General features: G+C 43.5%; 2 protein-coding genes across 4 annotated transcripts in view; both read right to left on the bottom strand.

Annotated features, from left to right (window-relative positions):
* The window catches only part of LOC124234341 (transmembrane protein 50B), a 49,709-nt gene extending 49,188 nt beyond the window's left edge, over positions 1–521 (bottom strand). For both annotated transcript variants that reach the window (XM_046651675.1, XM_046651678.1), the window contains exon 1: positions 395–521. The gene's annotated coding sequence lies outside the window, so the exon portion shown is untranslated. The remainder of the gene's footprint in view (positions 1–394) is intronic.
* A 9,656-nt stretch (positions 522–10,177) lies between these two features.
* Positions 10,178–16,940, bottom strand: LOC124234221 (dnaJ homolog subfamily C member 28). Of its 2 annotated transcripts, XR_006887248.1 has the most exons (3): positions 16,582–16,940; positions 12,555–15,655; positions 10,178–10,196 (listed from the first exon to the last, which is right to left on the bottom strand). XR_006887248.1 is itself a non-coding variant. In XM_046651466.1 (2 exons), exon 2 carries the CDS (start codon positions 15,622–15,624, stop codon positions 14,464–14,466), a length of 1,161 nt encoding a protein of 386 aa, XP_046507422.1. In that variant the 5' UTR covers positions 15,625–15,655; positions 16,582–16,940; the 3' UTR covers positions 12,480–14,463. The 2 variants fall into 2 exon arrangements, 1 of the variants encoding a protein (XP_046507422.1); XM_046651466.1 differs by lacking the exon at positions 10,178–10,196 and having other exon boundaries at positions 12,480–15,655.
* Positions 16,941–22,647: the final 5,707 nt, after the last annotated feature.

Here is a 22,647-nt window from a genome sequence, read left to right as displayed (position 1 = left end):
CGGAAAAGTCCGACGACACGGACGCGCCCCCAGCGACGGTGCAGAGGGCGCGGCGTCCCCGGCTCGCCCCGACGCCCGGCGCGGCCGTACGCGGTCTCTCCCCGGCCCGTGGCCCCAGGAAGCGGGCGGACCCGAGAGGAACCCCTTCCAGACCTCCCGGCGAAACCGTCCGACCGCGAGGTCCCTGCCCGCCAAGGGCGGGTCGCCGCGCGTCACGGCCACCGTCTGCCCGAAGACGCGGGCGGGTCCGGAGGAGGAGGCGGAGGCCCCTGCCCCGCAGGCCGCCGGGTGACCCGAGGGCCCCTCCGCACCGAAAGGCCGGGCCGGGCGGGCCGGGGGCGCCTCCCCACGCGCGCGAACCCCCCGCGAGCCCGAGAGCGCCGACCGCACTCACCGGCTTCCCCGACTCCAGGCGCACGCGCAGAGGACGAGGCGGCGGCGCCGCGGCCGGGCGGGCGTCCTCGGTTCCACCTCAGCTGCGGGAGCCGGGCGCGGACCGCAGGCGTGAGGCGAGGGCGCCGGCGGGGCGGGGCGCGGCGCCGTGCGCACCGCGGCAACCAATCGGCGCGCAGCAAGTGGCCGGCCGGGGGCGGGGCGGGGGCTAAGGGGCGGGGCGATGCGCCGCCGCTCCGCGGGCCTCCGGGACCTGCCGGCTTCTCTCGGCGCTTTAGGATTCTTGGCCGCGTGGACTCCTGGGGTCCTCTGGGCGGCGGCCGCGGCCCGGCTCCCACCGCTGCGGTTCTGCCCGAGCACTTCAAGTGCAGCCTCCGTGAGATCACGTGCGGGGATCCCAAGACTCAGAGGGCGGGGACTCTCTTTGCCTGTAGGCTCGGCGGCGTTGGCCGTGAGCTGCCCACGGTAGGGCGCGTGCTCGGGGAAGGTTGGCAGGAGCTGAAGGGCTGCAGAGATGCCCCTTTCTAATCTCTGCCGCTCAGAATGGAGGCCCAGAAAGTGAAGTTACTCTTTCAAGGCTACCACCTAGTGCTGTATGTAACCCGAGGTTACAAACGCAATACGACTGGCCTTATAATTCTATCTTGATGCTTCTCCTTGCCATCCACCCAGATTTTTGGCTTTCTTATAGTCGGGTCCCTGCCTACTGTCTCTTTTAAAGACACTGCATCTTGAATTTTCAGCATAACTTCAACAGCCTTTGGAAGCTCTGTCTAAATTTCCCAAAGAACATAAAGCGCCATTTAGTTGCTTGGGGGAAAGGCACTATGTTAAGTCCAGGTGTTATCAATGGGAATCTAAAAATTTTTTACCTGAAGGATAATGAAATAAAAGGTTTTGTGTCTCAAGTTATCACAAAATCCCATCCTCTTACGTTCCTGTTATTCCTGTGGGTCTTATACATGTAAGAGGAACAATCCTTACTTTTTGTTATTTTTCGACTCTCCCTCAGTTCTCATTGTCTTGGATACTATTTTTCTATGTTTTATATCTTATAAATTGGCAAATGTTACACTTGTAGTTACAGTATCCATCATCCTCATACATGTGCTAGGATCTAGGTACTCCCCATAAATATTTGCTGAATAAATTACTTTTGAAATATGTGCAACCTTAAAACTAGTTAAATTGGTGACCTACAAAGGTTGACTTTTTAAAAATAAGTTTTTAAAACTTGCTTCTGTTTTGATTATTGTATTAGGATTAGACTTGACTGCAAGGGGCTTAAGCACAAATTGGTATTTCTCTCTTAGGTTGAAGAAGTCCAGAGTTATTCTGGAGTTGGGCTGGCACTTCATGGAGACAGATCCAGCCTCCTTGTTCCAGTGAAGAGAGACACATACATTTATTTATGCTTTCAAATATATGGGCTTTGCGAAGATATCAGGTTCCATTCCCAATATTATCTCATGGTCTAAGAGAGCTGCTGCAGCTCTAGCCATTATGCCTGCATTCCAACCAGCAGAAGAAAAGACAAAGAAGGGAATACGCCTTCTCTTTAAGAACCTTTTCCAAAAGTTGCATATAGCATTTCTGCTTTCCTTCTGCCGGCAAAAAACTTAGTCACTTAGCTACACTAAATACAAGGAAGGCTGGAAAATGGAATTTCAGTGCTGAGGAAGGCTGACTGACTATTGGGGGACAAGAAGGAGTTTCTACCATAGTCTTAAATCTCATCACTTTTGAAAGTATTAAGTATTTTCAGATTCCCTATTTTTGGGGGGGTTTTTTGCTTGAGGAAGATTATCCCTGAGCTAACATCTGTGCCAGTCCTCCTCCACTTTATATGTGGGTCACTGCCACAGCATGGCTGATTAGTGGTGTAGGTCTGCACCTGGGATCCAAACCCACAACCCCAGGCTGCTGAAGCAGAGCACACTGAACTTAACCATTACACCACTGGGCCGGCCCTGCCCTGAGATTTTTTTTTTTTTTTTGGAGGATGATTAGCCCTGAGCTAACTACTGCCAACCTTCCTCTTTTTGCTGAGGAAGACTGGCCCTGAGCTAACATCCATGCCCATCTTCCTCTATTTTATACATGGGACATCTACCACAGCTTGGCTTTTGCCAAGCATTGGCATGTCCGCACCCTAGATCCAAACCAGTGAACCCTAGGCTGCTGAGAAGCAGAACATGTGCACTTAACATCTGCGCCACCGGGCCGGCCCCTCCCTGAGATTTTTTAAAGCCTTTTTACAGATGAATATCAGTAAGAAAATGCTTACCTCCATGTATGAAGGAAGATGTTACTGTTGACCTACCATTAGGATGCACGTGCTTTGAGTTGCTTTTCCAGAAGTGAGTGGGGACTTACCTGAGTGCAGCTTGCTTCTCTCTCATTCTGTAGACCTCTACTTCACAAAGAGACTCAAACAGATATGTAGCTGTGCTTTCAAAAATAGGTGCATTTGAAAGATACTGGGATTAAGCTGCTAATGTCAACATTTCAATGTCAGCATTTCAAATATACTGTCTTTAGTAAAATTGCAAATCAGCTTTAAAAAAACTCCACACATGCCCGCATTCAGTTGGTTTTCTATCATGTAAACCTAAGCGTGTTTTCTTAAATTTCTGTTACCTAACCATCTTGCAGGAGCTCTCTGAGATTCTAAGTCTTCATGACTCAGGACCGTTTTAAGGTTGGGGCCAGGATAGTTTCTTAAAGACCTACTTCACCTGAACTGGACAGAGAGAATCCAGTCCAGTTGGTTCAAGCCTACTAAGAGAAAGGAATAATCCAGGCTGTCCTTCACACTAGGTCCCACAGGTTCTGGTTTGTTCTTTCTTTCTCAAGGCCGCTTCTTGAACTTCCTCTAATGGAGTAGCATTCACTTTCCATCTTCTAAGAGTACACACCAAATGTGTACTGCAGGAACTAGCTGAAAGATTAAAGCATGTTGTGTAGTCGCGTACTTGCAAAAAAAATTGTTTTCCTCCATAAACTTATGGGGTTGTGTAACAAAAAGACTTTGTGTGAGTAAGTCAGTTGAACTGTTGAATTTGGATAAAGGTGTCTTGAGACTAAGGTCACATTCCATTGGATCTGAAATGACCCTCTCATGAAAGGATGGATATTCCGTGTCAATCATTTGGAGGAAAGACTGGTCTGTAGATGGGAAACAGGATACCAAAGCTTAGATTATTTGATTCGGGCTGAAGAGGAAACATTTCTTTCTGCAGTCTAGAGTGAACGACATTGGATACATTTATCTGTTGGTTTCTTTCAGTTCAAAGTAACAGAAAAAGTAATCTCAAAATGGCTTTTTAGAGTAGTAAAAAAAAAAAAGAAAAGAAACAAATGTAGTTTTAGAACTGAAAAAGGGGAACATAATCTCAGTTGAAATGGAGATTGCTGTTGTTAGTACCACGGAGTTGATTCTGACTCTTGCTGACCCCGTGGACAGCAGAGCGGAACCCTGCCCAATCTTTTTGTGCCATCCTCTCACCTTCCGGTGCTGCATCAGATAATGTTCCACTGCTATTCATAGGGTTTTCATGGCTAATGTTTTGGAAGTGGATGGCCAGGTCCTTCTTCCTAGTCTGGAAGCTCTGCTGAAACCTGTCCACATGGGTGGACCCTGCTGGTATTTGAAACCCCGGTGGCAGAGCTTTCAGCATCACAGCAACACACAGCTGCCACAGCAGTGAGAGTGCTGAAGCTTAATCACTAGGCTACCAGGGTTTGCTTGAAATAGAGATACGTTTGGAGAAAATGAGAAGTATGATACTCTCACAAAATGAGTCAGGCTTTTTTGTAAGTGTGTGTTAAAATAATCATCTATATTGTGATACAGGAAAAGGTGGTGATGAAGGATCACAAGTAGTCTATGTCCAGGATATATTCAGACGAGTGTTTAAAAGACTGCTGTGGAGATGAATTCTTCAATTGGTAACAAGGAACAGAAGATGAGTCAGAAAAAGATACTGTAGTATATGTGGGAGTACAAGAAGCCAAAGAGAATTTAAGTAGAAGGCCTCTAGAGACAGTATAAGATAAGACAGAAACACAATAGGTGACCCCAAATAAATAAATCATTTTGACATGTAGTTTTTATAATATAGATTGGCTTTAATTATACTAGAATGGAAGCACATATGAAGTGTTTTTAAAAGAAGGCTTATTGGTGAAATTAACAAGATTAATGAGTTTCATGTATGTCTACTGTATTAGTTGTCTATTGCTATACAGCAAATTAGCCCAAAACTTAGCAACTTAAAACATCACACATTTATTTATTATCTTACACAATTTCTAAGGGTCAGGAATGTGGGAGCCGCTCAGCTAAGTTGTTCTGGCTTAGGATTCCTCATGAGCTTAAACTGTCAGCCAGGGCTGCAGACATCTGAAGCCTGCCAGCAGAGCTCACTCATGTGGCTGTTGGCTGGAGGCCTCAGTCCCTGGACGTATGTGCCCTTCCACAAGGCTGCCTCAAGACGTGGCAACTGGCTTCACCCAGAGTGAGTGATCTGGGAGAAAGTGAGGAAGCAGGAAGCTGCCAGCCTCAGAAGTGACATGCCATCACTTCTGCTATATTCTGTTGGTCACACAAACCAACTCTGATACCATGTGGGAGGGCACTGCACAAAAATGAAGAAAGAAAGTGGGGATCTTTGGGGATCATCTTGGACTCTGGCTATGACATCCACTCATTTAGTAATATTTGGTTCTAAATTTGTGGGGATCTCCAGTCTCCTCTGCTACATATTTGCATCCAAACACTACAAATGCAAACTGCAGTAGGCGTGTAGTACTGGTAATTCAAATGCCATACGCCATGTGCCATCAGTCATGTTTTTCTGAAATGGGGTACAACTCTTGGTAAAATTCCCAAGAAAATGAATTACAGTTTTCACGGTAGTTGCATTTGTGAAAGAAAAAAACAGTATATTTAAAATCATGCAAAAAGTATGTTGTGTTTATATGCAATATGATTCTGTTCTAGGCCAGTTGATTGTAGCAGATTTTTCACCCACATCAATGTCTGGTGGGACATTTGAATGTTGGGTGGGACATAGAACAATTCCTCTTTTTGGTTGACTGCCGTGCACATTGTGGAACACCCAGCACCCCTCGCCCCACCTCCTAAATGCCTGTGGTCAGGGGTTATGTTAGAAATATTTAACAGCTAGGATTGCGTAGACTTACCAACCAATCAGAACAGATGCCAGCCAGCACAACATACTCCTCCAAACGGGCTAAATAGAAGCTCTGCCAGTAGTGCCCCTCCAATTATTTTTGTCGACTGAAGATTCCTCCACAAATTTCAAAAACGTCCTCGCGGGGGCAGTAATGTGTCTGCTGAAAACCACTGATTTGGCACTGAGGACCCCAGCCTGCACCCAGCATTTCAATGTTCATCATCTCCGGGGATTACAACAATCCTGCAGGTTAGGTCTGATTATATTCATTTAACAGATGAGAAAACGGAAGCTCAGGAAGGTCCCGTAGCTAGTGAGTGGCAAAACCTGGGTCCATTCAAATCTCCCTAGCACCAAAGCCCATGCCCCTTCCACTGCATCACACTGCCTCTCACTTATGGTATCAGGGGCAATCAGGGAGGCAGGGACCTTGAGGGAAATAAAGAACACAAGTGATAGTCCAACTGTAAAACACACTGAATCTGAGGCAGCGGCAGGAACCTCAGTGTACGGAGTTCTTGAATCTTCATTCCAGAGGCTCTCACTAAAGTGATCTGCTCCGGTCTCCTCTCTGCCAACACCATGGTGTAGCGTGTGGGTAAGAACAGGGATCTGGAATCAGACCAGCCACAGACAGCCTAGGTCCATAGCCCAACTCCGCCACATTCTAGCTGTTACTTAACCTCTCTGTGCCTTAGTTTGTTCATTTCTCAAAAAGAGTTAAGAATAGTGCCTATTTCATGGAGTTGCGAAGTGAGAAATTGAAATGGCAAGCAATAGGATATACTGGAGTATATGAGGAAGCCATTTGGTATAAACCTAATTTGGCCTGACTTTGTTTTTTCCAAAAGGGCCTGACTGTGGCCATTGAGCATGCATTGTATATCTGCTTAGACATTTTGAGATAAAGGTGCAACTTCCCTCCCCCTCCCAACGTTGGCATCTCCTTAAAGATTAAGCATCTTTCCTTAGGCTGGGAACTGATTGCAGTGCTCATCTGTGACCACCCAGCTCGAGGCGTTCACCGAGACAGCAGACCTATCTGCTGTTTCCATCAATCGCTGTGCCAACAGAGCAGCCTCATGACTATTGTAAAAGGGACATTTCAATCATATGTGAAACATCCTCTTTGAGGGTATATAACCACCCTGTATACCCCCACTTCTTTGGAGTGCTCTGTTCCTTTGTGGAAAGACTCTCCCAGGTTATAATCCTCAGATTTCAGCTCAGAATAAACTCACCCAAATTTTCATTTATAGATTGGTTATGGATTATTTTCGTCGACAGAAGATTAAATTAGTTAACTCAAGGAAGGTGTTCAACAAGCAGGAGCTACTGTACCTTCTCTGGACCTCATACCTTATGCCTTGTTATTGTGCCGTATCTCATTCCTGACTCCTGATAACTTCAGCTTGCATTTGCCCTCTCTACGCCTTGCGCTCTCTCTTTGCATAACCTTGCACTGCTGTTTATTTCATTTGCTCAGTATTGACTAGTTCTAATTTCCGTGACAGCATACAACAATCTCAGGCAGGTTTAACAAATGAGATAGAGCCACATGTGTTGATTTGGAAAGATCTTAAGATATATTAATAGGCAGGTGAAGAAAAAGATAAGAGTATGTATAGTGTATTCACATTTGTGTGTTTTTGAGAGAAAGATGGAGAGACAGTGTGTGTTTAATTTATATGTGTAAATTTTTTGAAGGATATTGTGGTGGCAGGATAATGGCCCCCCAAATATGTCCTAAACCTCAGAATCTGTGAATATGCTGTTACATAGCAAAAGGAAATTAAGGTTACAAATGGAATTAAGAGTGCTAATCAATCTACGTCAAAATAGAGAGATTATGCTGGATAATCTGGGTGGGCCTTAGGTAATTACAAGGGTCCTTAAAAGTGGAAGAGGGAGGAGTCATCCTGGTGGCATAGTGGTTGAGGTCACACACCCCACTTTGGTGGCCCGGGGTTCTAGGTTCAGATTCCAGGCACGGACCTACACACTGCTCATCAAGACATGCTGTGGTGGTGTCCCACATACAGAACAGAAGAAGACTGACACAGATGATAGTTCAGGGACAATCTTCCTCACCAAAAAAAATAAATAAATAAAAGTAGAAGAGGGAGGCAGGAGAGTCAGAGTGATGTGACATGAGTAGGACTCAACCTGCTGTGGCTGGCTTCAAAGATAGAAGAGGGGGCCACAAGCCAAGGAACTTGGGCAGCCTCTAGAAGCTGGAAAAGGCAAGGATCAGATTCGTCCTTACAGCCTCCAGAAGGAAGAAAGCCCCCTAGCACCTTGATTTTAGCCAAGTGAGATCTGCTTCAGACTTCTGGTCTCCAGAACTGTAAGATTATAAATTTGTGCAGTTTAAGCCACTAAGTTTGTAGTCATCTGTTACAGCAGCAATAGAAAACTAATAGGAATATGCAAGAAATTGTTCCTGGTGATTAGATCTGGGGAGTAGGCTCAAGAGGTCTGGATCTGAGGGTGTCTGGGGTAAAGGGGAACCCATTTGCTCATTGCCTATCCTTTTGCATTGATAGAATTTTTTACTGTATACATGTGAATTTTCAAAATTAAAAACACCTTACTTTGTTGTACTATATAACGCTTCATCAGCGAGTTGATGTATTTGCTGTCCTTAGCCCCTGTGGGGCTGTGGACAGGCAGGCATTGTAAGTGATAAATTTACACCAGGCATCTTCCAAAGACACTCAAGTCTGGAAGAGTGGGACCCAAAGGCTCACTTCTTCCCTCTGCCAGCTCCCTGACACTCGTTTCCAGAAGGCCACAGAGTCATGGCTTCTCAAGACACTTTTTCTTGGGTGTTGGAGAGAAGAAAGAGAAGAGAGGCTGTGGGCCACATGATGTGTAACAGGAATTGCCATCTTAACTACTGCTTGATCACCTGCTGAGTTTCAGAATTAAAAGTTTTGTATATGTAATTAAAGACCATTTTCTGTCAGTCATTTCTACAAGATGTGCATTTGCTTTTACTTAGCTTTTCTCCACTTTGTGGGTTGTTGTTTATGTAAGGCCACCACTCAATTGGGAAGAGTAACTATTTGTTGTAAGAAAGACACAGTAGCAAATACCAGGAAATATTAACAAAGTTTTGTGGGTTTTGGGGAGGAAATTTGTAAGTAATAATCAGCTTTTGCTGTGGATGTAAAAGCATCTAAACTTAAGTTCTTAAAACACTGGTGCTTGTTTTTAAGCTTAACACAATTTAAATCAGTTCTCTTATTTGTTATGTTTCTGAAGACATTTCTTGCTTATAGAAAAGCAGCGGGGGGCCGGCCCTGTGGCGGAGTGATTTAGTTCATGTGCTCCGCTTCAGAGGCCCAGGGTTTCACCGGTACGGATCCTGGGCATGGACATGGCACCACTGATCAGGCCACGCTGAGGCAGCATCCCACATGCCACAGCTAGAAGGACCCACAACTGAAATATACAACTATGTACCGGGGGGCTTTGGAGAGAAAAAGCAGGAAAAAAAAAAGTAGCAAGCGACCTGCCAAATTCAGAACCACTTTGTATTTTCTTTTACTTTTCTCTTTTCTTAAAAACAGTCTTTCCACGGGGCTGGCCCCGTGGCCGAGTGGTTAAGTTCGCGCGCTGCGCTGCAGGCGGCCCAGTGTTTCATTAGTTCGAATCCTCGGTGCGGACATGGCACTGCTCATAAGACCACGCTGAGGCAGTGTCCCACATGCCACAACTAGAAGAACTCACAACGAAGAATACACAACTATGTACCGGGGGGGCTTTGGGGAGAAAAAGGAAAAAAAATAAAATCTTTAAAAAAAAAAAAAAACAGTCTTTCCACATACCATAAAATTCACTCATTTCAAGGGCACAATTCAATGGTTCTCAGTATGTTTAAAGAGTTGTGCAACCATTGCCACAATCAAGGTTAGAACATTCTTATCACCCCCTCAAAGAAAACCCGTTAACCATTGGTGGTCATTACTCATTTCCTCCCAAACTCTACAGCCCCAGGCAACCACTAATCTACCTTCTGTCTCTATAGATTTGCCTATTCTGAACTTTTCATATAAATGGAATCATACAATATGTGGTCTTTCTTGACTGGCTCCTTCTACATTTTCATTTAGAGCCCCTTGCTAGCTGAAGGCATGACAGAGAGCAGTTTCAGGAACTTTAGGAAATTGACTAGCTTTGAAATCTATACTCCCCCAAGAGAAATCTATGGAACATTTTTTCCTAACAAATCAAAAATAATAAGAACTTCGATTTATTATTATATTAGCACAACAGCATATATAATTTAATACTTAGAATGGAGTGCTCATTCATGCACCAGTAACTGAGCTGGATTCTTTACATGTATCTCACTGAATCCTCACAATAACCTATTATTCCTGCTTACACCTCAGAAATCTGTAGGTCAGCGAGGTTTGGTAATTCGCCCAGGATCACACACCTGCAACACGGTAGAGCTGAGAGTTTAACCAGAGTCCACGTGCTCCATGAGCTCAATCCAGTGTGTACCTCCTGTCCATCCCAGAGCCATGAGATTTTCGTGATCTCATCCGTATCAATCACAGTTCTTAGTTGCAAATGGCAGTCCCCACTTAGCTAGATTAAGCAGAATAGGGATTTATTAAAGGACACAGGGATGTGGGGAGGGCCGAAGAAAGTAGCCCAAGGTTGTTTCCAGGAACAATGCCTAAAACCAGACTCAGGAACTAGCCTGGCGAGAAAAACAACGAAGTTGTTGTGGTCACCACCACCCACTACAAGCTAGGAACTTGACTGCCACTGCCACTGCCATCACTCTGTGCCAGGAGCTCCACCTGGCAGCCACTGCTTCTTGCACCAGCTGAGTGGAACTGCCACATTGAGCCCACGCATTTCCTTCCGTGCCTCATGCTGAACCCACATCTCCCAAGGAGAAGTCTTGTTGGCAGAGCCTGGGTCACATGCCCATTTCTGAGCATATTTAAGAAAATTAGGGGTTTTCTCTCCTGCCAAGACCACCTTCAGAATTCTGACTTCCTATGCTAAGAACCACATCTTCCCCAGATGAATGACACATGCCACCATCAAGATGGGCCATTTGGAACATGACAGGCAGCCAAAAAGGACAACAGCTGTCCATGGCATCATTTAAGCAAAGCTCACTGAAAATCTTGGCACTCAACTGGGCAAATCGTGGTGTAAACTGTGGTTGAATGGAAAGTTGAGAGGACGAGGTGAAGGAACCAGGTTGATCCAGAGGTGAAACCACAGAGACCATAGAGGCCCAGCTATAAATGCCAAAGGTGAGTTGCCACTGGACCATAATCCTCACGACAAGGTCCTCAAGGGGAGGAGCAGGAAGGACCCCGCCCCGCAAGTGTGTGTAGGTCTCTCTCATAACAATGGCAAGCTTATTGGGGTATATTTGGATGTATGTGTCCTTAGAGACCTTCAGGTAGGGTCTGCCACTTAGGTGGCCTGGGGGACAGTGGCATACATCAATCATCTAGAGAAGATGTGGGTCCTTGAAGAGGAAACCAGACCTTTGAAACTGGTCTTGGCAGGAAAGAAAACCCCTTAGACCTTACTTTCCTAGGTCTAGATTCGGCGGAGTGGAGGCATGCTCAGGCCACTCGAGGGTTCTCCCAGAGGTGGGAGAATGGTGGGCACGGCCACTCCACAGCAGGCTGGGGACCGGGCTCAGAGGCAAACTGGAGAGGGCCGCAGGCCAGATTCTCTCACTCCAGGGACTGTCTCCCCTTCCCTTCTGTCATCCCCAAGCCCTGAGGAAAGTTGCATTTTGATGATCTCAGCCCAGCAAGAGGCAGGATGACAGCAATTGTGGGTCTACCCTTAGGCCAGAGGAGGAGAGGGAGCCCTGTCCCCCCCGGTGGAGCTTGGGTGGTGCTGACACCCGTAATACCAAGGAAAGTATCTGAGGGTTACATTTGGGGCTGAGGGGTCCATTTGTCCCCCTCAGTTACTGATTTCTGAGAATCCAGACAGTGGAATGGTGGATTCCCTTTCAGGACTTCAATAAACGTACGTTGAGTAAACAGAACATTGTCAAAAAGGAAAGGCAACACTTCTAGGAATAGGCAAATCAGCATGAGTCGCCCCTGAGAGGTATCAGGAATGTCCCAAAAAGTGACTGAGGCCCAGTGATAGGGACCCAGGCAGTTGGCAGCAGGGAAGTATTTCAGGAAGTAATAGGCCCCAGCCATAGAGACAAGGTTTCAGGAGACTCCTATCTGTGGGAGGGGCACCCCCATCGTGTTCTGGGGGCACGATGAAGAAAACGAATGTCCTGCGGTCATTCTATCAAGGAATTTAAAACCATAGTCCTGAGGTAGCCAACTACTGTGCCGAACCTCAGGCATATAGAGCAAGGGCAAAAAAATGATTCACAGAGCTGGGAGACCAAAGCCAGGAGTTTGAGGTTCTCTCCTCTGGGTGTTGGGCCAGGGTCCTAGTCCTACAGTTTGAAGAAAGGATCCACAAAAAGGCTGGAAAGCAGGCAGAGTTTGATATGTGCCTAATATAATAGCGACTTCACAAATCTCAACAGATTACCACCACACCTGAAAAGCTGACAAAGTTAGAAGGTGAAAACTTAACAGCGAAAGGTCAATCCTGCCTCATAAGAGAAATAAGTGTCAAATTCCAATTCAAGAAACTCCGATCAACTGGCCAAAATCTTTTTTCCTGGCCTGGAATTTGGTTACTTAAATAAGTAAATCTGTTTCTACATAAGTGAATTTGCCCTCTTAAGAAGATTATCTATGTCACAGTCAATTTTGATATCATCAATCGAAAAGATAAAATTCACTTATTTAGGTGGTCAGCCAAAAATATGGTTATTATTATTACTATTAGTTGTTCATACAATGGACCATTGCATAATCATTAAAATTAACTTTATTAATAAAGACATTTACAAACATAAAGTGTGCCATGTTAAAATTAAGAATTTACCAGAGGGCCACCCAGTGTCGTAGTGGTCGGGTTCTGCGCTCTGCTTTGGTGGCCCAGGGTTTGCAGGTTCAGATCCCAGGGGCGGACCCAGCACTGTTCGTCAAGCCATGCTGTGGCAGCATCTCACATAAAATAGAGGAAGAGTGGCACAGATGTTGGCTCAGGGACAATGTTCTTCAAGCAAAAAGAGGAAGACTGGCAACAGATGTTAACTCAGGGCCAATATTCCTCACAAGAAAAGAAAGAAAGAAAGAATTTACTAGAGTTTTCTGGTAACCTTACCTTCCCATTATCCAATATTGAAAGTGGCTTCCTTCATTTAAGTTGCTGCAATGCAGTTAGGTAATATATACCTAATTCCCATTTTTGACAAGATTCCCAGAATCATACCTTCTAAAATGTTTTAGAACTATAGCTCTTACTATAAAGTTCTACTTCATACTGTTCACAATTTTGTTTAGAGTAATATGATCATTGGAGAAGCCAAACGATAACTCATTCAATAAAATAATCGTATATGATACCAGTTAATGTCCCATCATCTAAGCAGAAAAGCTTGAAATCTCCTTTTGAAGATGTAGTTTTATTTGTTGTTTTAACTATCAAACACTTTACAAAATAACTTGTTCTTCCAAAATCGGAGTGGCAAATGTCATGTTTCTGAACCACGTCCATAACAATGCTCTGGATAAAATAAGGAAACAGATCTGCTCCTCTTGACCACTCTCCATATCCTGCTAGTTGTCCAATTCTGTGGTTAAAGCAATTACACAGACCTAAAAATCAGATTTTCTGAAAGTGGATGGGACACAACAACCTCATGAATGTCAGTTTCCTGTCATTTGCTGAAAGGGGAAACTGGCATAAAATTCAGACATCTTGTCTCTGCTTATTATAGGGTTCCTAAGACAGGAAATTGGATCCCTAAGACAGCAAATTGAGATTGTCATTTCTGTGAAAAACCCTCTGGATAGTCTGACACACGACACAGACTGCAGGTAGATTTGTGAAAAGCTCACATTTCAATCTCCGATTAGACATGAAGCCAGAAGTGAAATCTTAAGTTTTCACTGAACCCAGTGATTTTTTTTTCACCTCCAAAAGGTCAGAAAATACACTCAGACTCTTTAAAAGTGGACACTGGGGTTTATTTCCAGAACAAACTAAATCAACTAGCTTGGCTGATCAATTGCTGCAGCCAATGGATCACGAAGTTAGGCAGGAAAAGTACAACCCAGATATTTTTAATTCAGTACCCACGGAGAAGGCCTTTATAAAAAAAGAAGAGTGCAGCAACTCCATTAGGCTAGTTTCCTGATCTTAACATTTCCAACCATGCAGAGAGTGTCCCAAAAGTCTTAGAACAGTTTTGAGCTTTAATAACCTCAGGTATATAAATGCAGCAAATTTTCAAAAAAACATATATCATCTGGAGGTTTAACTTGCCTACATTTTACACTTCTTTAGTTTTGTGACTTTTGATAACACATTTTTAGTTTTTGTTGTTGAAGTACCTGTGTTTGAATATGGCAAACAGCAACTGTTTTTAAGTTATTAAACCTTAAAACTGCACTAAGATGTTGGAATACGCTTTATGATCCCCAGTCTGAGTCCCTGTCCTAACTCATTTCACCTGACGACTGATATTTAAACTCTGAAACGGATTAAGCTGTTTTCTTGGAAGTTCTTTTCTCTTCTTGCTATATGCTCAGAACGAAGCTGGTTGAACATTTCGCTGGCTCAGTTTCTTACAGCTTTCTCCCTGACACTGGAGACGTGATCAGGTTTTCTGAAAAGTACAGAGGCACACAATTCTCAAACTCTTGTGTTATAGCAATAAATCAGCCTCTATGTGTGATGTCAGTGCAACTGAAAATGATTTGGGGCAGTACTGTGAACACTGAAATGGTCATATTTTAATAAATTTCCATACATTCATCCAGTTTAGAAAACCTGGCTTGACTCCAGGTGTTTTCTCCCCTTCTCCCTGATCAATGTTATTTGGGTTTTTATCTCTGACTTGTTTTGTTTTTATAAGGGTCTCATATATTTCCTGGGCTCTGGCAATTTCTTTCTGTGCATCAAAATGGACTTTTTGCCTGGTCAGGAGGGGAACAATTAAGTTAAAATCATTAATGCGCTTGTTTAGTTTTGTGATGTTTTCTTGAAACTGCTCACAAACTTGGTTCCACTGTTTCTGTTCAGTCGGTGTCATTGGATTCCCAAGTTTTTTCCTTGACACTAAAATTGCCTCTCTGAGTTGATCAATAGTATCCTTTATTTCCTTTTGCATTAGGATCCATTCTGGTTGGTATCCATTATCTATCAATATTCTGTTCAGGTTGTGAGTCATGGGATCAATATATGAACAGCCAGAAAATTTTTTTAGGGGTTTTCCTTTCCCACTGAGATTGTCAAAGTCTCCTTTTGCCATTGACTCTTGAATGAGATCCTCCACCAATCGCTCTATTGCTTGAGTTATCTTTTGTTCCTTACTCTGTCTTACATCTTTAACAGTTACACTATTAGGGAAATACTGGCTTTGTAGTTTATGCTTTTGGTATTCCATCACTTGCTCAGTTGCACGGTCTGCTCTAAATTGCCTATATTGCTTCTCTCGTTGACTTGGAGTTCCAAAACCAATACCTTCAAAACTCAAATAATGCCTGTGTTGGGGTGTTTTATATTTGAATTTTTCTTCTTCTTCTTCTGCCTCTTCAACTTTACTCTGTCTGGCATTTGTTTGTTCTATCACGTGGGAAAGCACTTTCCTATAAGCTTCTTCGATCCTTATAAATGTTGCAGAGTCAGCGGTACCAGAGCCACCGTCCGGATGGTATTGCTTGGCAAGTTTACGAAAAGATTCCCTGACATCATCTGCAGAGCATCCTTCATCCAGATTCAGCAGCCTATAATATTCTGTGATCCTCTTTTGGGATTTATGAGTTGACATCATCCTATTTCTAATAACACCAAGATATGGAAGCATTTTCTTTCGATTAGGAACCACTGAAGCATTTATCAGATGAGATCTAAGGATTTGAGCCATCATCACATACATTGTGTTCATTGTTGTACCCAGAGTTCTTCCTAGTGATGTTCTATAAAACGACAAGAAGTAAACGGAGAAGAAAGTTGTATTACCAGCTAATTAGATATGTTGAACAACACAGAAGAAATTACAAGTACAAGAAGGTGAAATTCTTTCTAACGCTGCTGCCAAAATTCTTATAGCTTATTTCACTTATGTTAGCAGAGAAACGGAAGTTGATGTTTAGCATTAATATATTGTGATATAATCTGGAATCTACTCCTCAGTAACCACAGAATTTTACAGCTGGCAAGTTCTTAGAGATCATCTAATCCAATCTTTTCCTTTTAGGAGAAAATCTAGGCCCAGAAGGTTAAGCAACATAACCAAGTCACATAGCAAGGTGTAAGCAAAATGGTTAGGGTTAGGGCACAAGACACTTGCTTAACTGTCTGTATCTCCAGCATATTATAAACTTCATCAGCACCACGATTTCTTTAATGTATCACGGTCTTTACAGTCTCAAGGAGTCTTCTCATGAGAAAACTTACACACAAAAGAATCAGAGAACATAGTACGGAACTAGTCTGACACTAAACTGAATAGAATCAAGCGTCCAAAAGACTTTTAAGCTCTATCTCATTAGGAAGGAGCTATTTGTTACATGCCGGGAAAACCAAGAGAAAGGTGAGCCCTCCCAACATGTTAGCTGTTATTTCTAAAACACATGGCAAAGAAGGCAGACTTGTACATACAACGGCAATGAAATGTTGGAAGTGGTTTAACTGGAAGTGAGATTTTGATGTAAAAATGCTAAAACTGAGCTCCTGGGGAGCCCAGTTTTCTGGACAATGGGGTCAATGGCTTTTAGAGTTGATTGGGATGGCGGTAGTCATGCCAACACGAGAACATGCCGCGGGGGGCGAGGGAGGGTAGGGGGTGGTCAGTCCCGACCCAGGACACGCCCCGCCCCGCCCCGCCCCGCCCCCTACTCACCTTCACAGACTCGGCAAAGGGGCTCAGCGGCTCAGCGGCTCAGCGGCTCCGGGCTGTCCCATGCTGCCCTCTGCGCATGCGTGCGCAGGCTGCCCTTGACTCTTCAGGTGACTCCAGAGCGCCCGGCACCGAGCGCCTCCGCCGGCCTAGACCATCTGGCGTTTTATACTGAGGGGATCTCAGCGGAGGCGGAAGGCAGAGTCATACCTCATAGGGACAGGTGTCCTACCATACCAGGCAAGACAAGAGTCTCTCTTAAAACGAACTCTACCCAAGAGGACACAGGCCGGACATTTCGGAAGGCTCCGTCCTGCCCCGGGGCAATCCGCTCCGCCTCCGCTCCCACCGGGAGCGCGAGGTGGTTCTGCCGATTGGGATTGTGGGAGTTGTAGTTCTCCGGGAAGCGCGGCGCGCCCCCCCCCGCCCGCGCCTGCGCCTGCGCCTTTTGGGAGGGACGCGGGAGCGCGCGGTGAGGGCGAAAATTGTCGCCGTGGGAGGAACGGCTGCGGGCAGGGCTGGTCGTAGAGTTTTGTGAGTGTACGTTGAGACCCTGAAGTCTTAGTGCTTCGGAGCGCGACGGCCATAGGTAACTTGATTTTGGGCGGTGAAGGCGAATCTTCTCCCCGAACAGGATCAGTACAGCCTCTTCCGGGTCTGCAGACGGGAGCACCAAGGCAGAGACGTGGAAGTTCTACCTAAGCCAGACAGATCCGGCTAACTTGGGCTAGAAACCTAGTCTTTCATTAATTCAGCAAGTACTTAGTGAGCAGCAGCTTAGCCAGGGATTAGTAGGGGGTGAGGACAGTCGAGGACAAAAATCAGAATAGGGGTCTCCAGGCTTTAAGTTCAGCTGCTGTCTTTGGGGTTTACTCTCTCCCCCTCCTGTGCGGAGAGGTAATTAAAAAAAAAGAAAAAGGCAGAAACTTGGGGAGTCGGACCTGGGTTGAAAATCCTGTTTCTTCCACTTGCTTTTCTTTGTGTCTGTTTATCTGTAAAGTGAGGGTACCGATAAATGGTAGAGGTGTATTTTGTACTTTTTTGCCAAGAGTGTGCTAAATATTTCATGTATGGTCTCTTTTAATTGTTACAACAGCCCTGTGAGATAAGTGCTGTTGTTTTCTCCATTTTGCATATGATGAAATAATTGCAGCAAACTGGGTGAGTTTTTGTGAGAATTACGTAATGTGTGTAAACCACTTGGCACGGTGCCTGGCACATGATGCAATAGTTTTTATTATGGCTATGTCTCCTAAAAGGAGCCAGAAATAGGTACTAGCCTTTCTAAGCTTCTGAGTTATGGACAATATAATAATTTGTTACCTCCTATGTAGGTGTGCAGAAAAAGGTTTAAATTCTGATTCAGGGGGATTTCCTTACAAGCAAACAATGAACATAACTCCTGTGTGAAAGAAAATGTGTTTCTACAAGTGTTAACTCTTCTGGCTGACATCTTAAACACAGCATCAAAGGAAAAAAAAAGCATGAACACAGTTTAAAAAACTACTCCTACTTGTATGGCACTTTGCATTTTACAGAGCACCCATCACAAATCTCAGTTTGATGTTGGCACCTTAAAAGTACTCACACTTTAGCCCCAGTAGTTCAGTGACTTTGTAAGTTACCAGGCTTTGTAAGTTACTAGAAGTGTAAGTCCATTTCTCTTTTCAGAGTGGTCAGTTTTATGGTGTGCTTCTATATACGTTGAAGGTGACTTAGCGTCAGCTGAGTTATCCAGAACACTTTGAGCTGCTAAGTAAGTGCAAACGAGTTAACTGACTTAGGGGATGATTTTCCTCATGTAAGAAATGTGGAGATAGGCAGTTTCTGGTACTGGTTGCCACTTTTGCTTTACCGTTCTCTCTCTCTTCTCCATATATATACTTTTTTTCTGAATCATTTAAAAGTAATTGCATACATTACGTTCCTTCACCCTTATTTCCTCAAAACAAGGGCATTCTCTTACGTCACCATGGCACTGTTCTCAAATTCAGCAGATTTAACATAAATACAATATTATTTAATGTATAGTTTTGTATTTCAGTTTCACCAGTTGTCCTAATGATGTCCTTCAGAGCCACACATAAGACTTTTAAGTCAGCAGGTTAAATGAGTGATAAACCAAAACATTCTTGTTCGTTTAGTTATGGGCAGAAATAGTCCACCATTTTAGAATATGATTCTTTTCCTTTAAAAAAGGTGGCTGCATATTCTGCAGTCATCAGTCCTACTGATTATAATAAGATGTGATCAAAAGATCAAATTTGGGGAGTGGGCCCCATGGCCGAGTAGGTAAAGTTTGCTCGCTCCGCTTCGTCGGCCCATGGTTTTGCCGGTTTGGATCCTGGGCGTGGACATGGGCCATGCTGGGGTGGCATCCCACATGCCACAACTAGAAGGACCCACAACTGAAAATGTACAACTGTGTACCAGGGGACTTTGGGGAGAAAAAGGAAAAAAAATAAAATCTTTAAAAAATTTTTTTTTTTAAAAAAAAGATCAAATTTAGCATCAGGACCAAACCCACAGATTGATTAGCATTTTTAATTGAGATCATGTTACCTTGCTTAATTAAACTCCATAGACTTTTTAAAACGTGTTCAATTTTCAATATAATATTGTTAACCATTTTAAGGATATGTCATGATTAAAATCAATATGCTTGAACCTCAGTCCATCACTTTCCACAGAGTGTAATTATCACCTCAAGTTTGTCAGCTGGGATGTGGTATAATCTTACACATAAGGCCTGATTTTCAATGAAAGTATATCGGATTAGCTGTATGTGTCATTTCCTAGTTTAGAACATCTTTTCCATGATTCTGGGCTCAAAATATGGTTGAACATTTTAAAACAAATTTCCCAATAAACAGGGGAAAGTAGACAGTTGGCGCGAATTTCGTTAGCCCATCAAAACCTAAGCATTGTCTTGCTGAGTGGGTAGAAAATAGATGTGATATTTTTTAAAGTTCCTAAAAAACCAAATTTCCTTACTTTGTATTAAATACTGAGCTACTGCAAGAAGGGTGCCACTGCAAAGCAACCTCACTTCTCTTTGTACTCTTGGATGTAATTTCACACTTTGACTAAAGCAAGCAAGGGCTCCATTTTAATCCATCTGTGTTTTGTTTTTTTTTTTCATTTGCTGGTTCTGTGATAACCACAAAGAAGTTGATTTATTTCCAATAAGTGTGGTGCCATAGTAACCAAAATCACACTTCCCTGGAGACTGATTTCTGGTTCAGAAATTCTGAAACCACATATTGTCCCATGACATTTGCAAATGTCATCTTCTGGAGCTACAGTTCCTAGAACCACCATGAGTGTGCTTTCCTCTCTCGGTGCCATCTCAGTTCATTTTCTGCTCTATTTGATCAAGGAAGAGCTTGCTGTAGAGAGTGTCAGCTTTAAAAGAAAGAAGGCGATTGATTAACATATATAACACAACAATAGTCCGAGGCAGTGAGGTAAGGTACCATGGAAAAGAGAAGATTCACACACGTTTGGGTATCTTTTCCTTTTCCCTCTTCCCAGCTGAGTTAACCAGTTATGGAACCATCCTGAGGTGGTCCCTAAGGGCCACACACGGGATTCGTGGAACTTTGCTAAGGGTAAACGGCCCTCCTCCACCCAGGATGTGGAATTTTCATTTTTGGCATTGAGTTAATGTGATGATTTCTTGTCACTTGAGCCTGAATTATCTGCATTTGAGTTGTGCTGATCTATGGCACTTTCTGTTCCTTGAAATGCTGAATAGTGTATATACCTCCCTTTAATTGCAGGCCACTAGTGGGGAAACAAATGCATGTCAGCTGCCTGGGAATCAAGATTTGAATGGTTTCCAATCCATATTACATTTACCCAGCGTGTTTATTGAAATCACCGTGTTACAGTGCAACAACTCTGTGCTTTTTCTCAGCCTTCAAAATTTGTTTCCAGGTTTATTGAAGTCATATTTGATAATAAAAGTTATGTGTACTTAAGGTGTATGACTTGATAGTTTGACAGATATATACATTGTGAAATAATCACCGCAATCAAGCTCATTAACATATCCGTCACCTCACATAATTAGGATTTTCTTTTTCTTTCTTTTCGGTGAAAACACTTAAGATCTACTCTTAGCAAATTTCAGGTATTCAGGACAGTATCATTAACTATAATCAGTCAAAATGTTTTGATAAGTTAAAAAGACCAGAATATGGAGGGTTTGTCTCCTTTCTCTTACTGCTCACCAATTGTCAAAGATTTTAGCAGTAAAACTATGAATATATTAAAACAGTCATATAACACTATTTGCTAGAGAATCAGTCAAGGTGTTTATGGAGGGAAATGGTTTTAAGGCAAATCTAATTCCAAAGACTTTGTAATGAGATATTAGGGGGCTTCTGTTCAAAAAGCCTACCACCTAGGGACACCCATGAATCACCTTTGCACCCTAGGGCTTGTCTAGAGACACCTCAAGCTCTGGGTGAGATGATTCTGGATCATTTGGCCCATGCTATTCTCAATAGAAGAGCACAGCAGAGAAGCACATAAATCCAGTTTGCCACCTGAGCTCCTTTTTGAAGGTATCCTTCTTGATTAAATAAATAACACTTCTTGTGTGAAATGAAATTAAAGAATCATCATTTCTATTCTTTCCTTGACAGCTGAGGTTTAATTATCTGCTCTGGGGATATCCACAGCAAGTGTTTGGTTCTATCCTTGTTCTTAGGAAATACACATTGACGTGCTTATGATTTAGAAATAAATGCATGTACAGAGCAAGGCAGTGAGAGAGCTCAAATAGTAAACCACGTGGTGTGAAATGTTAATAGGAAAATCTGAGTAAAGCTTATTTGGAAGGTTTTTGTAGTATTCCTGCAACTTTTCTGTAAGTGTCAGTCATTTTTAATTTTTTAAGAAGAATTTAGGGGCCGGCTCCGTGGCCGAGTGGTTAAGTTTGCGCGCTCTGCTGCGGCAGCCCAGGGTTCAGATCCTGGATGCGGACATAGCACCGCTCGTCAGGCCACGTTGAGCCGGCGTCCCACATCCCACAACTAGAAAGGACCTGCAACTAAGATATACAACTGTGTACAGGGGAGGTTTGGGGAGATAAAGCAGAAAAAAAAAAAAGAAGAAGAAGAATTTATTTATAATTGCCAAAAATTGGAAGCAACCAAGATGTCCTTCAGTCTGGTGAATAGACAAACTGTGGCACATCCATACAATGGAGTATTATTCAGTGATAAGAAATAATTGAGCTATCAGGCTGTGCAAAGATGTGGAGGAACCTTAAATGCGTATCGCTAAGTGAAAGAAGCCAATCTGAAGAGGCTGTATACTATATGATTCCAACTGTATGACATTCTGGAGAAAATAAAACTATAGAGACAGTAAAAAGATCAGTGGATAAAAAAATGGGCAAAGGACTTGAATAGACATCTCTCCAAGGAAGATATGCAAATGGCCAATAAGTATGTGAAAAGGCTCAACATTCATTAGGGAAATGCAAATCAAACCCACAATGAGATAGCACATCATACCATTAGGATGGCTGTTATAAAAATAATAATAAAATGGCAAGTGATGGCCAGGACGTGGAGAAACTGGAATCCTTGTGCCTTGGTGGTGAGAACGTAAAATGGTGGAGACATTTTTGATGGTAAGAGTTGGGAATTGTTCCTGGCATCTAGTGGATAGAGACCAGGGCTGCCGCTCAATGTCCTGCGATGCACAGGACAGCCCCCACAACAAATTGTCTGGCCCAGAATGGCAATAATGCTGAGGTTCAGAGATCCTGCTGTGGAGTATTCTTTCTCTCGTTCCTCCTTTACTCTTATTTCTCCTGAGGTCTATTATTCAATCGAGGAGTAACAGAATGTTGGAATTAGAAAGGATTCTGGAAATTATTTAGTCTTACTCTTCAGAGAGAGAGAAAAATGACATACCCAAGGTCACACAGTTAGTGGCAGATTTTTCTGCTGTCTAACTCTGCAGATTTAGTCTCCACAGTGAAAGATTTTTCCTATAACCCTCCCCATCCAGAGGACAAACGTGATTAAACGCTACAGAAGGGAAAGCAAG

This window comes from Equus quagga, unplaced genomic scaffold, assembly GCF_021613505.1.
Source record: "Equus quagga isolate Etosha38 unplaced genomic scaffold, UCLA_HA_Equagga_1.0 73442_RagTag, whole genome shotgun sequence".
Lineage (NCBI taxonomy): Eukaryota > Metazoa > Chordata > Mammalia > Perissodactyla > Equidae > Equus > Equus quagga.
This window is presented reverse-complemented; position numbering and strand designations above follow the sequence as displayed.